The sequence below is a fragment of the Oncorhynchus mykiss genome, chromosome 15 (assembly GCF_013265735.2).
Source record: "Oncorhynchus mykiss isolate Arlee chromosome 15, USDA_OmykA_1.1, whole genome shotgun sequence".
Lineage (NCBI taxonomy): Eukaryota > Metazoa > Chordata > Actinopteri > Salmoniformes > Salmonidae > Oncorhynchus > Oncorhynchus mykiss.
Window position 1 is genome coordinate 12,100,066 of NC_048579.1, and position 16,466 is coordinate 12,116,531.

Sequence of the window (16,466 nt, forward strand, 5' to 3'; positions counted from 1 at the left end):
AGCTGAAGAGATGCTCTTATTGTGTCAGCAGAAAATGCACAACAGCAAAATTATATCACACACACACACACACACACACACACACACACACACACACACACGTCCCTGTAGTTAATAGGATGGAAATAGTGGAGTATTACTGTAGAGCAGTGCAAGGAGAAAGGAGGGAGGAAGGAGGGAGGAAGGAGGGAGGAAGGATGAAAGTACAGGGTTTTAGAGGAGTGTGTATCTAAAACCCTGCTATCAGATGAAGTCAGGAGTGTGTGTGTGTGTGTGTGTGTGTGTGTGTGTGTGTGTGTGTGTGTGTGTAGATACAAGATGTGTATGAGCGAGAGAGAGAGAGATAGGTGTATTTAAGTGGTGTGTGAGGGTACAAGATGTGTGTGAGTGTGAGTGAGAGAGAGAGGTGTGTTTAAGTGCTGTGTGAGGGTACCACTGAGAAAGCCGAATAGCTACATAATGAAACCAGACTGTCAGCCATTTTGAGTTGGGCTCTTGAGTTCAGTAGTTGTTTTTCTCCCAAGGATCAACTGTAATTCAGCTCTTCCTGTCGACCATTAGAGCTGCTTGTTGAGAGCTCATTGTGTTGTTCTCAGCACCTTTTGTTTCCTGCTAAGTGAAACCATGCGATGGTCTGGGGAGACAATCCTCTCTTTTACAGCCTAAGGAATGTGAAACTGGATATTGGTTCTCCAGTCGACAGCAATACAGACTGAGAGAAAGAGCTGTTTGTTAGCCGTAGTAAGACAAGTAGACAACTAGACAGAAGGCTCCCCCAGAAAAACGTTGAAGGCTTGCATCGGCAATCTCTAGGCTAATCTAAGCTCGATGTATAGGCCTCCCGTCTTCGTCCCCTGCTCTTCTTCACCTGGTAGTGAAGACGAGCAGAGCTCCTAGTCAGGAAGTGTAGGAGTGCCTCATTCATGTAAATACAGCTCCATTACACAGACAGCCCTTTCTCAGCTCCAGAGAATCTTCATTACTGTGTGTGTGTGTGTGAGAGTGTGTGCGTGCGTGCGAGTGTGCATGCCTGCGTGTGTGTGGTGCTCCGCTTTCTCTCTGTTTCATCCCAGTGGTCAAGCTAGAAAGGTTGAAGAGGTGAAACATCTTTAGGTGGTGTTTAAACATACTAAGTGGTGTGATAGTGTTAGTATTTCTAAAATATGGTTTATCAAGGATGTTCTACATAATGACTAATAGGATAAATAATGACTGTTATATGCAGGCTAATTCAGTGCTGCTGGCTACATATTAGTAGAATTAGCTGAAAGGGTCCTATTCTCTGGACTGCATATACCCTGCCTGTGCTCCATATGTCCGTTAGCTAGCTGGAATGCAAAGTCATGTTTTCTAGTGGGGGGCCTTGAGGTCAGGAAGCTGTGAACTTCAGATTGACCTCTGACCCGATGTGTCAGACTCACTTACGTCACCCCTGAAAGATGTTGGTGTGTGTGTGTGTGTGTGTGTGTGTGTGTGTGTGTGTGTGTGTGTGTGTGTGTGTGTGTGTGTGTGTGTGTGTGTGTGTGTGTGTGTGTGTGTGTGTGTGTGTGTGTGTGTGCTTGCGTGCATGCGTGCGTGTGTGTGTGTGTATGGGAAAGAGAGTAGCGGGAGGGAGGGTGGTCACATTATACCAGTTACCAGTTTACCAGTCACCAGAGAGAGTACCACAAGAATTGGACGAGTATGATTTTTATACTATTTCTCCAACTCTGAGATTAAGATGTCGGTCTGTGTATGTTGTCAGGCAGAGTAACTGTCTATGTAAATTGTAGGGTGAGTGTACTGTCTGTCTGTGTAGTAGAGAATAGAGGATACTGTCTGTCTGTGTAGTAGAGGATAGAGGATACTGTCTGTCTGTGTAGTAGAGGATAGAGGATACTGTCTGTCTGTGTAGTAGAGGATAGAGGATACTGTATGTCTGTGTAGTAGAGGATAGAGGACACTGTCTGTGTAGTAGAGGATAGAGGATACTGTCTGTCTGCGTAGTAGAGGATAGAGGATACTGTCTGTCTGTGTCGTAGACGATAGAGGATACTGTCTGTCTGTGTAGTAGAGGATAGAGGATGCTGTCTGTCTGTGTAGTAGAGGATAGAGGATGCTGTCTGTGTAGTAGAGGATAGAGGATACTGTCTGTGTAGTAGAGGATAGAGGATACTGTCTGTCTGTCTGTGTAGTAGAGGATAGAGGACACTGTCTGTGTAGTAGAGGATAGAGGATACTGTCTGTCTGTGTAGTAGAGGATAGAGGATACTTTCTGTCAGTGTAGTAGAGGATAGAGGATACTGTCTGTCTGTGTGTCTGTGTAGTAGAGGATAGAGGACACTGTCTGTGTAGTAGAGGATAGAGGATAATGTATGTCTGTGTAGTAGAGGATAGAGGATACTGTCTGTCTGTGTAGTAAAGGATAGAGGACATTGTCTGTGTAGTAGAGGATAGAGGACGCTGTCTGTGTAGTAGAGGATAGAGGATACTGTCTGTCTGTGTAGTAGAGGATAGAGATAGGAAGACCACCAAAAACTCTGAAATCTCCATCCCTAACTACAACATTTTGAGACAAAAGGTGAACAGCAAATTCCACTATTGTGGCTAATCCTTATTGTGGCTAGCTTTCCATAGGTGGGTCTGACCGCCATCAATGAAATAAGAAGTGTCTTATAAATGTGGGATATTTTAGATGGTGATACCTAGCTAGATAGTTAGCTAGCTAACTGTAGCTACTGAAACAGATTGTCGTTTTGCTATGTTTTGGGGGAAGAACATGGTTTGCATCCATCAGCTAGTGTCACGTCGGTATGAATGATTCAGGAGACATGCCCCCAAAGCTGCATTACCCCAAAACATTACCCCAAATCTGTGTCACCCCAAAACTATATCACCCCATAACTGCATTACCCCAAAACATTACCCCTAAACATTACCCAAAACTGCTGATGTAAGGAGAGATAGAAGCACATACCAGAGGGAGCAGAGAGAAGTCTGTCTATTTCAACACACACACACACATGTTATTAAGGCATAACTGCTGCGTGGGAAGGTCCCAGGCGGTTATACAAGTGGTTATTTCAGCTATGTGTTCACTAGTGGTTAATAAGAGGGAGGAGTCATGTTGACATAGAATGTCTTAATTTGTCTTCTGGTTTAGGGATGAAAACAGATGCCTCTTTTCTCTTTGAATGAGAGGGAGAGAGAGAGAGAGGGAGGGAGAGAGGGAGAGAGAGAAATATATTTAAAAACAACTTGCTGTCCTCTGTCTTATTTAGTATTCTGTTTAATATGGCTGTTTTGTCACAGAGGAAAGAACAGATGAATCAGAAACGGAGAGGAGGGTGAGGGAGGGGTGAAAGGTGTTTTGTAAACATTCATGTCAACATAAATAAATAAAGTATTTCTGTCAGAGAAGTAACACACACCCTTCCCCGGGATTTGGGGAAGGAAACAAGGGGGATGTAGATATGACAGGGACAACGCTCCCCTTTGCAGGGGGGGGGGGGTGTCCAGTGTCTGGTGCTTGACAGATGACAGGGAGTCCCCTGTGTTGTACTTCGTCACTGCACCTCCCTTTGCCCCACTCTCAACACACATATCACACATTGGATAAAATATATTTTGAGGTGGCATCTTGGGGGACACCATGGGACCTGTCGTTAGTAGAGTCTGAGTGGTCCTTGGGGAGCGACGCAGCTCTAACCCTGTTGTTTGTTTGCCAAAAACACTAATCCACACACCCCCCCAGGGAAGGAATGGAACCTCCCCAGAGAAGGAATGGAACCTCCCCAGAGAAGGAATGGAACCTCCCCGGAGAAGGAATGGAACCTCCCCAGAGAAGGAATGGAATCCCCCCCAGAGAAGGAATGGAACCTCCAAAGAGAAAGAATGGAATCCCCCCCAGAGAAGGAATGGAATCCCCACCAGAGAAGGAATGGAATCCCCACAGAGAAGGAATGGAACCTCCCCAGAGAAGGAAAGGAACCTCCCCAGAGAAGGAATGGAACCTCCCCAGAGAAGGAATGGAATCCCCTCCAGAGAAGGAACGGAATCCCCCCCAGAGAAGGAATGGAATCCCCCCCAGAGAAGGAATGGAATCCCCCCCAGAGAAGGAATGGAATCCCTCCCAGAGAAGGAATGGACCCCCCCCCCCCCCCCCCCCCCCCCAGAGAAGGAATGGAATCCCCCCCCAGAGAAGGAATGGAATCCCCTCCAGAGAAGGAATGGAATCCCTCCCTCCAGAGAAGGAATGGAATCCCCCCAGAGAAGGAATGGAATCCCCTCCAGAGAAGGAATGGAATCCCCTCCAGAGAAGGAATGGAATCCCCCCCAGAGAAGGAATGGAATCCCCCCCCAGAGAAGGAATGGAATAGCCCCCAGAGAAGGAATGAAATCCCTTCCAGAGAAGGAATGGAACCCCCCCAGAGAAGGAATGGAATCACCCCCAGAGAAGGAATGGAATCCCCCCCAGAGAAGGAATGGAATCCCCCCCAGAGAAGGAATGGAATCCCCCCAGAGAAGGAATGGAATCCCCCCCCAGAGAAGGAATGAAATCCCTTTCAGAGAAGGAATGGAACCCCCCCAGAGAAGGAATGGAATCCCCCCCAGAGAAGGAATGGAATCCCCCCCAGAGAAGGAATGGAACCTCCCCAGAGAAGGAATGGAATCCCCTCCAGAGAAGGAACGGAATCCCCCCCAGAGAAGGAATGGAATCCCCCCCAGAGAAGGAATGGAACCCCCCCAGAGAAGGAATGGAATCCCTCCCTCCAGAGAAGGAATGGAAACCCCCCCCAGAGAAGGAATGGAATCCCCTCCAGAGAAGGAATGGAATCCCCCCCCCCCAGAGATGGAAAGGAAACCCCCCTCCCTGCCAGCGAAGGAAAGGAACCCCCCCCCCCCACCCTGCCAGCGAAGGAAAGGAAACACACCCTCCCTGCCAGAGAAGGAAAGGAAACCCCCCCCTCCCCACCAGAGAAGGAAAGGAACCCCCCCTTCCACCAGAGAAGGAAAGGAACCCCCCCTCCCCCCAGAGAAGGAAAGTAAACACCCTCTTCCACCAGAGAAGGAAAGCAACCCCCCCCCCCACCCCAGAGAAGGAAAGTACAAAAGGAACTCCATTTACCTGCAGTCTCAGAGATCTCAGTACTGTGAAACAGTACACACACACACACACACACACACACACACACACACACACAGGATAATGGTAGTCAGAAAGAGGTGGAATTAAGCAAGAACAATGTGAGTGAATCTGTTGAAAAGAGTGTGGCCCTGAAGGTACAGAGCTTATTTATCTGTCCCAGTTCTAAAAACGTGTTGTTTGGCGGTGGTTATGTACCATGTTTTTGTCTTCAGCATGGCTCACAACAAGATGGCCGCCTGCTGAGTTTCTTCTTGAACTGAATGACTGAGGGGTACACTAGACGAAAGTAGGTCTCTGTATATTCTCAAAGCAGGGGAAGAATCAGTCTTTCGTATGTGTAAGAGAGAAAGGACAGAGAGTAAGAGAGACAGGAGAGAGAGTAAGAGAGACAGAAAGACAGAGATTAAGGGAGACAGAAAGACAGAGAGACAGAAAGACAGAAAGACAGAGAGACAGAGAGACAGAGAGACAGAAAGACAGAGATTAAGAGAGACAGAAAAACAGAGAGACAGAAAGATAGATAGTCAGAAAGACAGAGAGTAAGAGAGACAGAGCGTAAGAGAGACAGAAATACAGAGAGACAGAAAGACAGAGATTAAGAGAGACAGAAAGACAGAAAGACAGAGAGACAGAAATACAGAGAGACAGAAAGACAGAAAGACAGAAATACAGAGAGACAGAGAGACAGAAATATAGAGATTAAGAGAGACAGAAAGACAGAGATTAAGAGAGACAGAAAGACAGAAAGACAGAGAGACAGAAATACAGAGAGACAGAAAGACAGAGATTAAGAGAGACAGAAAGACAGAGATTAAGAGAGACAGAAAGACAGAAAGGCAGAAAGACAGAAATACAGAGAGACAGAAATATAGAGATTAAGAGAGACAGAAAGACAGAGATTAAGAGAGACAGAAAGACAGAGAGTAAGAGAGACAGAAAGACAGAGAGTAAGAGAGACAGAGATTAAGAGAGACGGAAAGACATAGATTAAGAGAGACAGAAAGACAGAGATTAAGGGAGACAGAAAGACAGAGAGACAGAAAGACAGAGAGACAGAGAGACAGAAAGACAGAAAGACAGAGAGACAGAGAGACAGAAAGACAGAGATTAAGATAGACAGAAAAACAGAGAGACAGAAAGATAGATAGACAGAAAGACAGAGAGTAAGAGAGACAGGGAGTAAGAGAGACAGAAATACAGAGAGACAGAAAGACAGAAAGACAGAGAGACAGAAAGACAGAGAGTAAGAGAGACAGAGATTAAGAGAGACAGAAAGACATAGATTAAGAAAGACAGAGAGACAGAAAGACAGAGATTAAGAGAGACAGAAAGACAGAGAGTAAGAGAGACAGAAAGACAGAGAGTAAGAGAGACAGAAAGACAGAGAGTAAGAGAGACAGAAAGACAGAAAGGCAGAAAGACAGAAATACAGAGAGACAGAAATATAGAGATTAAGAGAGACAGAAAGACAGAGATTAAGAGAGACAGAAAGACAGAGAGTAAGAGAGACAGAAAGACAGAGAGTAAGAGAGACAGAGATTAAGAGAGACGGAAAGACATAGATTAAGAGAGACAGAAAGACAGAGATTAAGGGAGACAGAAAGACAGAGAGACAGAAAGACAGAGAGACAGAGAGACAGAAAGACAGAAAGACAGAAAGACAGAGAGACAGAGAGACAGAGAGACAGAAAGACAGAGATTAAGATAGACAGAAAAACAGAGAGACAGAAAGATAGATAGACAGAAAGACAGAGAGTAAGAGAGACAGGGAGTAAGAGAGACAGAAATACAGAGAGACAGAAAGACAGAAAGACAGAGAGACAGAAAGACAGAGAGTAAGAGAGACAGAGATTAAGAGAGACAGAAAGACATAGATTAAGAAAGACAGAGAGACAGAAAGACAGAGATTAAGAGAGACAGAAAGACAGAGAGTAAGAGAGACAGAAAGACAGAGAGTAAGAGAGACAGAAAGACAGAGAGTAAGAGAGACAGAAAGACAGAGAGTAGGAGACACAGAGAGTAAGATAGACAGAGAGTAAGAGAGACAGAAAGACAGAGAGTAAGAGAGGCAGATAGTAAGAGAGACAGAAAGACAGAGAGTAAGAGACACAGAGAGTAAGATAGACAGAGAGGAAGAGAGACAGAAAGACAGAGAGTAAGAGACACAGAGAGTAAGATAGACAGAAAGACAGAGAGACAGAAAGACAGAGAGTAAGAGAGACAGAGAGACAGAGAGACAGAGAGTAAGAGAGACAGAAAGACAGAGAGTAAGAGAGACAGAGAGTAAGAGAGACAGAGAGACAGTGAGTAAGAGAGACAGAAAGACAGAGAGTAAGAGACACAGAGAGACAGAGAGTAAGAGAGACAGAGCAGTTAGTTTCTCGTTGTGGCTGGCAGGGTGTTAGTAGCGGTGCATTCTGAGGGAGTCTGTCTATACAAGCCTCTCTTTCACAGAGAAACAAAGATAGCTGTAATTAATGACTGTGAGCGCTGGCCAGCACTCTGTGTCTGTGTTTGTGTGCGTTCATGCGCAGCTTTCTTAAACTTAATTAAAAGTTAAGACCCCTGAAAGGGCTCCCGACTGCCACGGACATCCCACTGCCTCGTGAGAAAAACCTTGTACATACATTTTCTCTCTCGCTCTCTCTTTCTCTCTCTCTTTCTCTCTTTCTCTCTTTCTCTCTTTCTCTCTCTCTATCTTTCTCTCTCTCTCTCTCTCTCTCTCTCTCTCTCTCTCTCTCTCTCACTCTCTCTCTCTCACTCTCTTTCTCAAACACACAGACACCTGCAGCTTGCCTGCGTACCCCCCCCCCCCCCCCCCCCACACCTCCTCTCTCTGAGGTCTGTTTTGTGCTCCAGCAGAAGACCAGTTAATAAAGCCTGTAGCCTGGCCTTTTGTTTCGGCTCATTGTTCATTAGGCTGCCAGCTATGGAGGCACACTTGATATGCTTGGCTTCCCCGGGTGTATGGAGGTTGGGGGAGGGGTGGTGATGTGGGTGTCGTAGGAGGTCAGGGAGGGGGGTAGCTGCACGGATGGCTGCAATGCTAGTAGCAACTGTTGTTGCTGAAAGTAAACACACACACATACACCTTTCAGGAAGCCCAGCTAGGTACACACACACACACACACACAAGCACACACACAAGCGCACAGGCACAGACACGCGCACACACTCACACAAGCACACACACACATGGGCGCACACAACACACAAATACACAAACTATGAATCCTAGCACTTTCGGCATCCTTGTGTGTCAGAGAAATAATAGATTTTTCAAATTAACTTTTGAAGACACCTTTTCAAAAACTCCACTTTGTCTCTCCTCACGCCACTTTGTCTCTCCTCTCCTCACTTTGTCTCTCCTCTCCTCACTTTGTCTCTCCTCTCCTCACTTTGTTTCTCCTCTCCTCACCTCGTCTCTCCTCTCCTCACCTCGTCTCTCCTCTCCTCACTCCACTTTGTCTCTCCTCTCCTCACTTTGTCTCTCCTCTCCTCACTTTGTCTCTCCTCTCCTCACTTTGTCTCTCCTCTCCTCACCTCGCTTTGTCTCTCCTCTCCTCACTTTGTCTTTCCTCTCCTCACTTTGTCTCTCCTCACCTCGTCTCTCCTCTCCTCACTTTGTCTCTCCTCTCCTCACTTTGTCTCTCCTCTCCTCACTTTGTCTCTCCTCTCCTCACTTTGTCTCTCCTCACCTCGTCTCTCCTCTCCTCACCTCGTCTCTCCTCTCCTCATTTTGTCTCTCCTCACCTCGTCTCTCCTCTCCTCACTTTGTCCCTCCCCTCCTCATTTTGTCTCTCCTCTCCTCACCTCGTCTCTCCTCTCCTCACTTTGTCTCTCCTCACCTCGTCTCTCCTCTCCTCACTTTGTCTCTCCTCTCCTCATTTTGTCTCTCCTCTCCTCATTTTGTCTCTCCTCTCCTCACTTTGTCTCTACTCACCTCGTCTCTCCTCTCCTCACTTTGTCTCTCCTCTCCTCATTTTGTCTCTCCTCTCCTCACTTTGTCTCTCCTCTCCTCATTTTGTCTCTCCTCTCCTCACTTTGTCTCTCCTCTCCTCATTTTGTCTCTCCTCTCCTCACTTTGTCTCTCTTCGCTTTTTCTCCTCTCCTCATTTAGTCTCACTTCTTCTCACTTTGTCTCTCCTCACTTCATCTCTCCTCACCTCGTCTCTCCTCACCTCGTCTCTCCTCATCTCACTTTGTCTTTCCTGTTCTCACTTTGTCTTTCCTCACCTTGTCTCTCTTCTTCTCACTTTCTCTCCTCTTCTCATTTTGTCTCTCCTCTCCTCACCTCGTCTCTCCTCTCCTCACTTTATCTCTCCTCTTCTCATTTTGTCTCTCCTCTCCTCACTTTGTCGCTCTTCTTCTCACTTTGTCTCTCCTCATTTTGTCTCTCCTCTCCTCATTTTGTCGCTCTTCTTCTCACTTCGTCTCTCCTCACCTCGTCTCTCCTCTCCTCACTTTGTCTCTCCTCACCTAGTCTCTCCTCACCTCGTCTCTCCTCTCCTCACTTTGTCTCTCCTCACCTCATCTCTCCTCTTCTCTTTTTGTCTCTCCTCTCCTCACTTTGTCGCTCTTCTTCTCACTTTGTCTCTCCTCATTTTGTCTCTCCTCTCCTCACTTCGTCTCTCCTCACCTCGTCTCTCCTCTCCTCACTTTGTCTCTCCTCATTTTGTCTCTCCTCTCCTCACTTCGTCTCTCCTCATCTCGTCTCTCCTCTCCTCACTTTGTCTTTCCTGTTCACACTTTGTCTCTCCTCTCCTCTTTGTCTCTCCTCTCCTCTTTGTCTCTCCTCTCCTCTTTGTCTCTCCTCTCCTCTTTGTCTCTCCTCTCCTCTTTGTCAGTACTATCAGGTTTTTCTTCCGTACGCTTATTCACATCCTTTCATTCTTCTAAGCACACTAGATTTGTTTTGCTCTCTGCTCAGATAAAGGAAGATAAATATCCTTTGTTCTTTTTTCCTTCCTACATTTTCCACTTTAAACATGATTTTTGCCCGACTAGATAACAGTGTCCCAGTTTACTGTGCTTCACGTATCAACAGGTTAGCTGTCCGTACGAATCGAGAGCAAAGTCACTCAAATGATTCATGTCACCTTTGACCTTGACCATCATTCAAAAAGCATTCTCCCTACAAATGTTAACAATCTCTGCTCTATTTTCCTCTCACCTACAGCACTTGCAGAAGCAGGAGAGCGCGTGTGGCAGTGAGCAGTGTGTGTACTACTGTGCCCTGTGTGACTACACCACCAAGGCCTGTCTGAACCTGGTGCAGCACGCTCGCTCCCCGCGCCACCAGCAGAACGAGGGGCTGAGGAAGCTACAGCTCCACCAGCAGGGGCTGGGAGGAGAGGAGGATGGCCTGAGTCTACAACAACTTTACCATGTTAAAGACTGCCCTAAACAACAAGGTAAGGCCAATGGTTTATTAATGGTTTTATGTGGCTTTTCTTGGATGGGTCTTGGAACTCCCTGTTTCCTCCATCCTTTACCCAAACCCTACCCCCACACCATGTACCCCTCCCTCTCTCCCTCCCTCTCTTGAGTCAGGCCGTCCAGTCCACCTAATCTCCCCAGAATGAGCATGCTGTTCCCATTATGGTGCTACGCCTATATCACCAACACACACACACACACACACACACACACACACACACACACACACACACACACACACACACACACACACACACACACACACACACACACACACACGCAAACATACCATACGCAGGGACATCCCATGCAGGCAGACTTATGAAACTCTACCTTTGGAAGATTCTCTCTCTCACACACACACACACACACACACACACACACGCGCGCGCGCATGCACATGCACGCACGCACGCAAGCACACACACACACACACACACACACACACACACACACACACACACACACACACACACACACGCACGCAAGCACACACACGCACACAAACGCACATACACACACAAACATAGCATACGCAGGGACATCCCATGCAGGCAGACTTATGAAACTCTACCTTTGGAAGATTCTCTCTCACACACACAAACACACCAACACACAAACACACATACATACATACACACACACACACACACGTCTCTCCCTGGAGTGAGCCTTCATTTCCTTGCTCATGACCAAAACATTTAAAAGCTCAGGGTCTGGGTTAACCCTAACCTAACCTTAAGCTCAGGGTCTGGATTAACCCTAACCTAACCCTAAGCTCATTGTCTGGGTTAACCCTAACCTAATCCTAAGAACAGGGTCTGGGTTAACCCTAACCTAACCCTAAGAACAGGGTCTGGGTTAACCCTAACCTAACCCTAAGAACAGGGTCTGGGTTAACCCTAACCTAACCCTAAGCTCAGGGTCTGGGTTAACCCTAACCTAACCCTAAAAACAGGGTCTGGGTTAACCCTAACCTAATCCTAAGAACAGGGTCTGGGTTAACCCTAACCTAACCCTACGTACAGGGTCTGGGTTAACCCTAACCTAACCCTAAGAACAGGGTCTGGGTTAACCCTAACCTAACCCTAAGAACAGTGTCTCGGTTAACCCTAACCTAACCCTAAGAACAGGGTCTGGGTTAACCCTAACCTAACCCTAAGAACAGGGTCTGGGTTAACCCTAACCTAACCCTAAGAACAGGGTCTGCCAGACACTAATACGTGTAGCAGCACTGTAAAACATTTGGAGACAAAAAAAGATGAATGGTTTTCTTTGAGTCGGTTACAGTGTAGAACCTGGGGTTACGGTGTAGAAACTGTGGGTTACGGTGTAGAGACGGGGGTTACGGTGTAGAGACGGGGGTTACGGTGTAGAGAGGGGGGGATTACGGTGTAGAGACGGGGGTTACTGTGTGGAGAGGGGGGTTACGGTGTAGAGACGGGGGTTACGGTGTAGAGACGGGGGTTACGGTGTAGAGACGGGGGGTTACGGTGTGGAGAAGGGTGTTACGGTGTAGAGACAGGGGTTACGGTGTGGAGAAGGGTGTTACGGTGTAGATACTGGGGTTACGGTGTAGAGACAGGGGTTACAGTGAAGAGACAGGGGTTACGGTGTGGAGAAGGGTGTTACGGTGTAGATACTGGGGTTACGGTGTGGAGAGGTGGGTTACGGTGTAGAGACAGGGGTTACGGTGTAGAGACAGGGGTTACGGTGTAGAGACAGGGGTTACGGTGTAGAGACGGGGTTACGGTGTAGAGACAGGGGTTACGATGTAGAGACAGGGGTTACGGTGTAGAGACGGGGGTTACGGTGTAGAGACAGGGGTTACGGTGTAGAGACGGGTTACGGTGTAGAGACGGGGGTTACGGTGTAGAGACAGGGGTTACGGTGTGGAGACGTGGGTTACGGTTTGGAGACGGGGGTTACGGTGTGGAGACGGGAGTTACGTTGTGGAGAGGTGGGTTTCGGTTTGGAGACGGGGGTTACGTTCTGGAGACGGGGGTTACGGTGTGGAGACGGGGGTTACGGTGTGGAGAGGTGGGTTTCGGTTTGGAGACGGGGGTTACGGTGTGGAGAGGTGGGTTACGGTGTGGAGAGGTGGGTTTCGGTTTGGAGACGGGGGTTACGGTGTAGAGACAGGGGTTAAGGTGTAGAGACGGGGTTACGGTGTAGAGACGGGGGTTACGATGTAGAGACAGGGGTTACGGTGTAGAGACGGGGGTTACGGTGTAGAGACTGGGGTTACGGTGTAGAGACAGGGGTTACGGTGTAGAGACAGGGGTTACGGTGTAGAGACGTGTGTTACGGTGTAGAGACAGGGGTAACGGTGTGGAGACGTGGGTTACGGTTTGGAGACGGGGATTACGGTGTGGAGACGGGAGTTACGTTGTGGAGAGGTGGGTTTCGGTTTGGAGACGGGGGTTACGGTGTGGAGACGGGGTTACGGTGTGGAGAGGTGGGTTTCGGTTTGGAGACAGGGGTTACGGTGTGGAGACGGGGGTTACGGTGTGGAGAGGTGGGTTTCGGTTTGGAAACGGGGGTTACGGTGTGGAACCGGGGGTTACGGTGTGGAGAGGTGGGTTTCGGTTTGGAGACGGGGGTTACGGTGTGGAGACGGGGGTTACGGTGTGGAAAGGTGGGTTTCGGTTTGGAGACGGGGGTTACGGTGTAGAGACAGGGGTTACGGTGTATAGACAGGGGTTAAGGTGTGGAGACGGGGGTTACGGTGTAGAGACCGGGGTTACTGTGTGGAGAGTGGGGGGTTACGGTGCAGATACAGGGGTTACGGTGTGGAGACGGGGGTTACGGTGTATAGACAGGGGTTAAGGTGTGGAGACAGGGGTTACGGTGTAGAGACAGGGGTTACGGTGTGGAGACGGGGGTTACGGTGCAGATACAGGGGTTACGGTGTGGAGAAGGGTGTTACGGTGTAGAGACAGGGGTTACGGTGTGGAGAAGGGTGTTACGGTGTAGATACTGGGGTTACGGTGTAGAGACAGGGGTTACAGTGAAGAGACAGGGGTTACGGTGTGGAGAAGGGTGTTACGGTGTAGATACTGGGGTTACGGTGTGGAGAGGTGGGTTACGGTGTAGAGACAGGGGTTACGGTGTAGAGACAGGGGTTACGGTGTAGAGACAGGGGTTACGGTGTAGAGACGGGGTTACGGTGTAGAGACAGGGGTTACGATGTAGAGACAGGGGTTACGGTGTAGAGACGGGGGTTACGGTGTAGAGACAGGGGTTACGGTGTAGAGACGGGTTACGGTGTAGAGACGGGGGTTACGGTGTAGAGACGGGTTACGGTGTAGAGACAGGGGTTACGGTGTAGAGACAGGGGTTACGGTGTGGAGACGTGGGTTACGGTTTGGAGACGGGGGTTACGGTGTGGAGACGGGGGTTACGGTGTGGAGAGGTGGGTTTCGGTTTGGAGACGGGGGTTACGGTGTGGAGACGGGGGTTATGGTGTGGAGAGGTGGGTTTCGGTTTGGAGACGGGGGTTACGGTGTGGAGACGGGGGTTACGGTGTGGAGAGGTGGGTTTCGGTTTGGAGACGGGGGTTACGGTGTAGAGACAGGGGTTACGGTGTATAGACAGGGGTTAAGGTGTGGAGACGGGGGTTACGGTGTAGAGACCGGGGTTACGGTGTGGAGAGTGGGGGGTTACGGTGTAGAGACGGGGGGTTACGGTGTGGAGAAGGGTGTTACGGTGTAGAGACAGGGGTTACGGTGTGGAGAAGGGTGTTACGGGGTAGGTACTGGGGTTACGGTGTAGAGACGGGGGTTACGGTGCAGATACAGGGGTTACGGTGTAGAGACAGGGGTTACGGTGTAGAGACAGGGGTTAGGGTGTAGAGACAGGGGTTACGGTGTAGAGACGGGGGTTACGGTGTGGAGACAGGGGTTACGGTGTAGAGACAGGGGTTACGGTGTGGAGACGGGGGTTACGGTGCAGATACAGGGGTTACGGTGTAGAGACAGGGGTTACGGTGTAGAGACAGGGGTTAGGGTGTAGAGACAGGGGTTACGGTGTAGAGACGGGGGTTACGGTGTGGAGACAGGGGTTACGGTGTAGAGACAGGGGTTACGGTGTAGAGACAGGGGTTACGGTGTAGAGACAGGGGTTACGGTGTAGAGACAGGGGTTACAGTGTAGAGACAGGGGTTACGGTGTAGAGACGGGTTACGGTGTAGAGACGGGGGTTACGGTGTAGAGACAGGGGTTACGGTGTGGAGACGTGGGTTACGGTTTGGAGACGGGGGTTACGGTGTGGAGACGGGGGTTACGGTGTGGAGAGGTGGGTTTCGGTTTGGAGACGGGGGTTACGGTGTGGAGACGGGGGTTACGGTGTGGAGAGGTGGGTTTCGGTTTGGAGACGGGGGTTACGGTGTGGAGACGGGGGTTACGGTGTGGAGAGGTGGGTTTCGGTTTGGAGACGGGGGTTACGGTGTGGAGAGGTGGGTTTCGGTTTGGAGACGGGGGTTACGGTGTGGAGAGGTGGGTTTCGGTTTGGAGACGAGAGTTACGGTGTGGAGACGGGGTAGAGTATGAGGGGGTCGCTGTAATTTTACCCAGAAGACACTGTCATAGCCCGTTATATAATCATTCCTATAATAATGTGGTACAGTGAAGTGAATGCTTAACTTGTTTTTGCTTTGCTTGACCTGTCGGGAGGGGGACGACTAACATGTTTTCAATGGCATTCTAGCCACCATTAATGTACGTGAGTGTTAGACATTAATCTGTCCTCCCCAAAGTATCCTGTTTGTTCACGGCCACGCAAACCAGATGTGAAAGCAGCTCTCCCTCTCTCTCTCTCTCTCTCTCTCTCTCTCTCTCTCTCTCTCTCTCTCTCTCTCTCTCTCTCACTCTGTCTCTCTCTCTCTCTCTCTCTCTCCCTCTCTCTCTCTCTCTCTCTCTCTCTCTCTCTCGCTCCCCCTCTCTCTCTCTTTCTCTCTCTCTCTCCCTCTCTCTCTCTCTCTCTCTCTCTCTCTCTCACTCTCTCTCTCTCTCTCCCCCTCTCTCTCTCTCTCTCTCTCTCTCTCTCTCTCTCTCTCTCTCCCTCTCTCTCTCTCTCTCTCTCTCCCAGTTTCACCTCGCACACACGCAAGCACACACACACACACCCTTACACACCCACACACACAATACACACACAGCCTTGACCATATGTAGACTAGAATAGAGAGACTGCTGACATGTTGAGAGAAGAAGGCCATCTACACGTTTGGTTTCAATTAGAAGTGGATCAAAGGTGCTTCAGTAAAGTTCAGGGCCCCAAGACAAGCCAGCTTAGATAAATCATTACTGTGCATTTTAACACATACCCCTATTTTCCCCCTCACTCTGCTAAAAGTTCAATTCTGTCTCTCTCTCTCACACACACACACACACACACACACGTAGTCTCCACTCTCTCTGTTCTGTCCTTTTCGGTCTCCGCCACAACTTACCATGCAAATCTTTTTGACATTTCAACCAGTGAACAAAAGGTTTTAAACCTGTAATACTCCCCTTCTGGAACTTTATCAAATGTTCCACTATTAAACACTCTGTCTTCTTTCTCAGTCGATTGTATACCTCCATTCTCCTGCCACATACTGAATTTCCACAAGGAAGTGTAGGGTTTAAATCAATGACTGGTGCCCTGCTTTTGCCCACGTCATTTTTGGGAACAACGGTATTCTTTCATGAGGCCCCCTAGTATACACATTGAAGGGTTTCCTTTTACAGTACACAGGAGACGGTTGGAGAGAAGGATGGATATTCATTTCAGACTTTTCAGAATATCTGAACTTTCTTTGCTATCGAGCAGCAGTGATTCTATGATTACCTATAGGGAACACATGGGATTTGATTCTATGATTACCTATAGGGACCACATGGGATTTGATTCTATG

The 16,466-nt window shown here is 48.7% G+C and overlaps 1 protein-coding gene across 4 annotated transcripts in view; it reads left to right on the plus strand.

Moving 5' to 3' along the window:
* Positions 1–16,466, plus strand: part of LOC110489594 (zinc finger homeobox protein 4) — a 150,520-nt gene that overhangs the window by 72,232 nt on the left and 61,822 nt on the right. For all 4 annotated transcript variants that reach the window (XM_036943708.1, XM_036943709.1, XM_036943710.1 and 1 more), the window contains exon 6: positions 10,308–10,542. In XM_036943708.1, the coding sequence (XP_036799603.1) occupies positions 10,308–10,542 (235 nt within the window). The remainder of the gene's footprint in view (positions 1–10,307; positions 10,543–16,466) is intronic.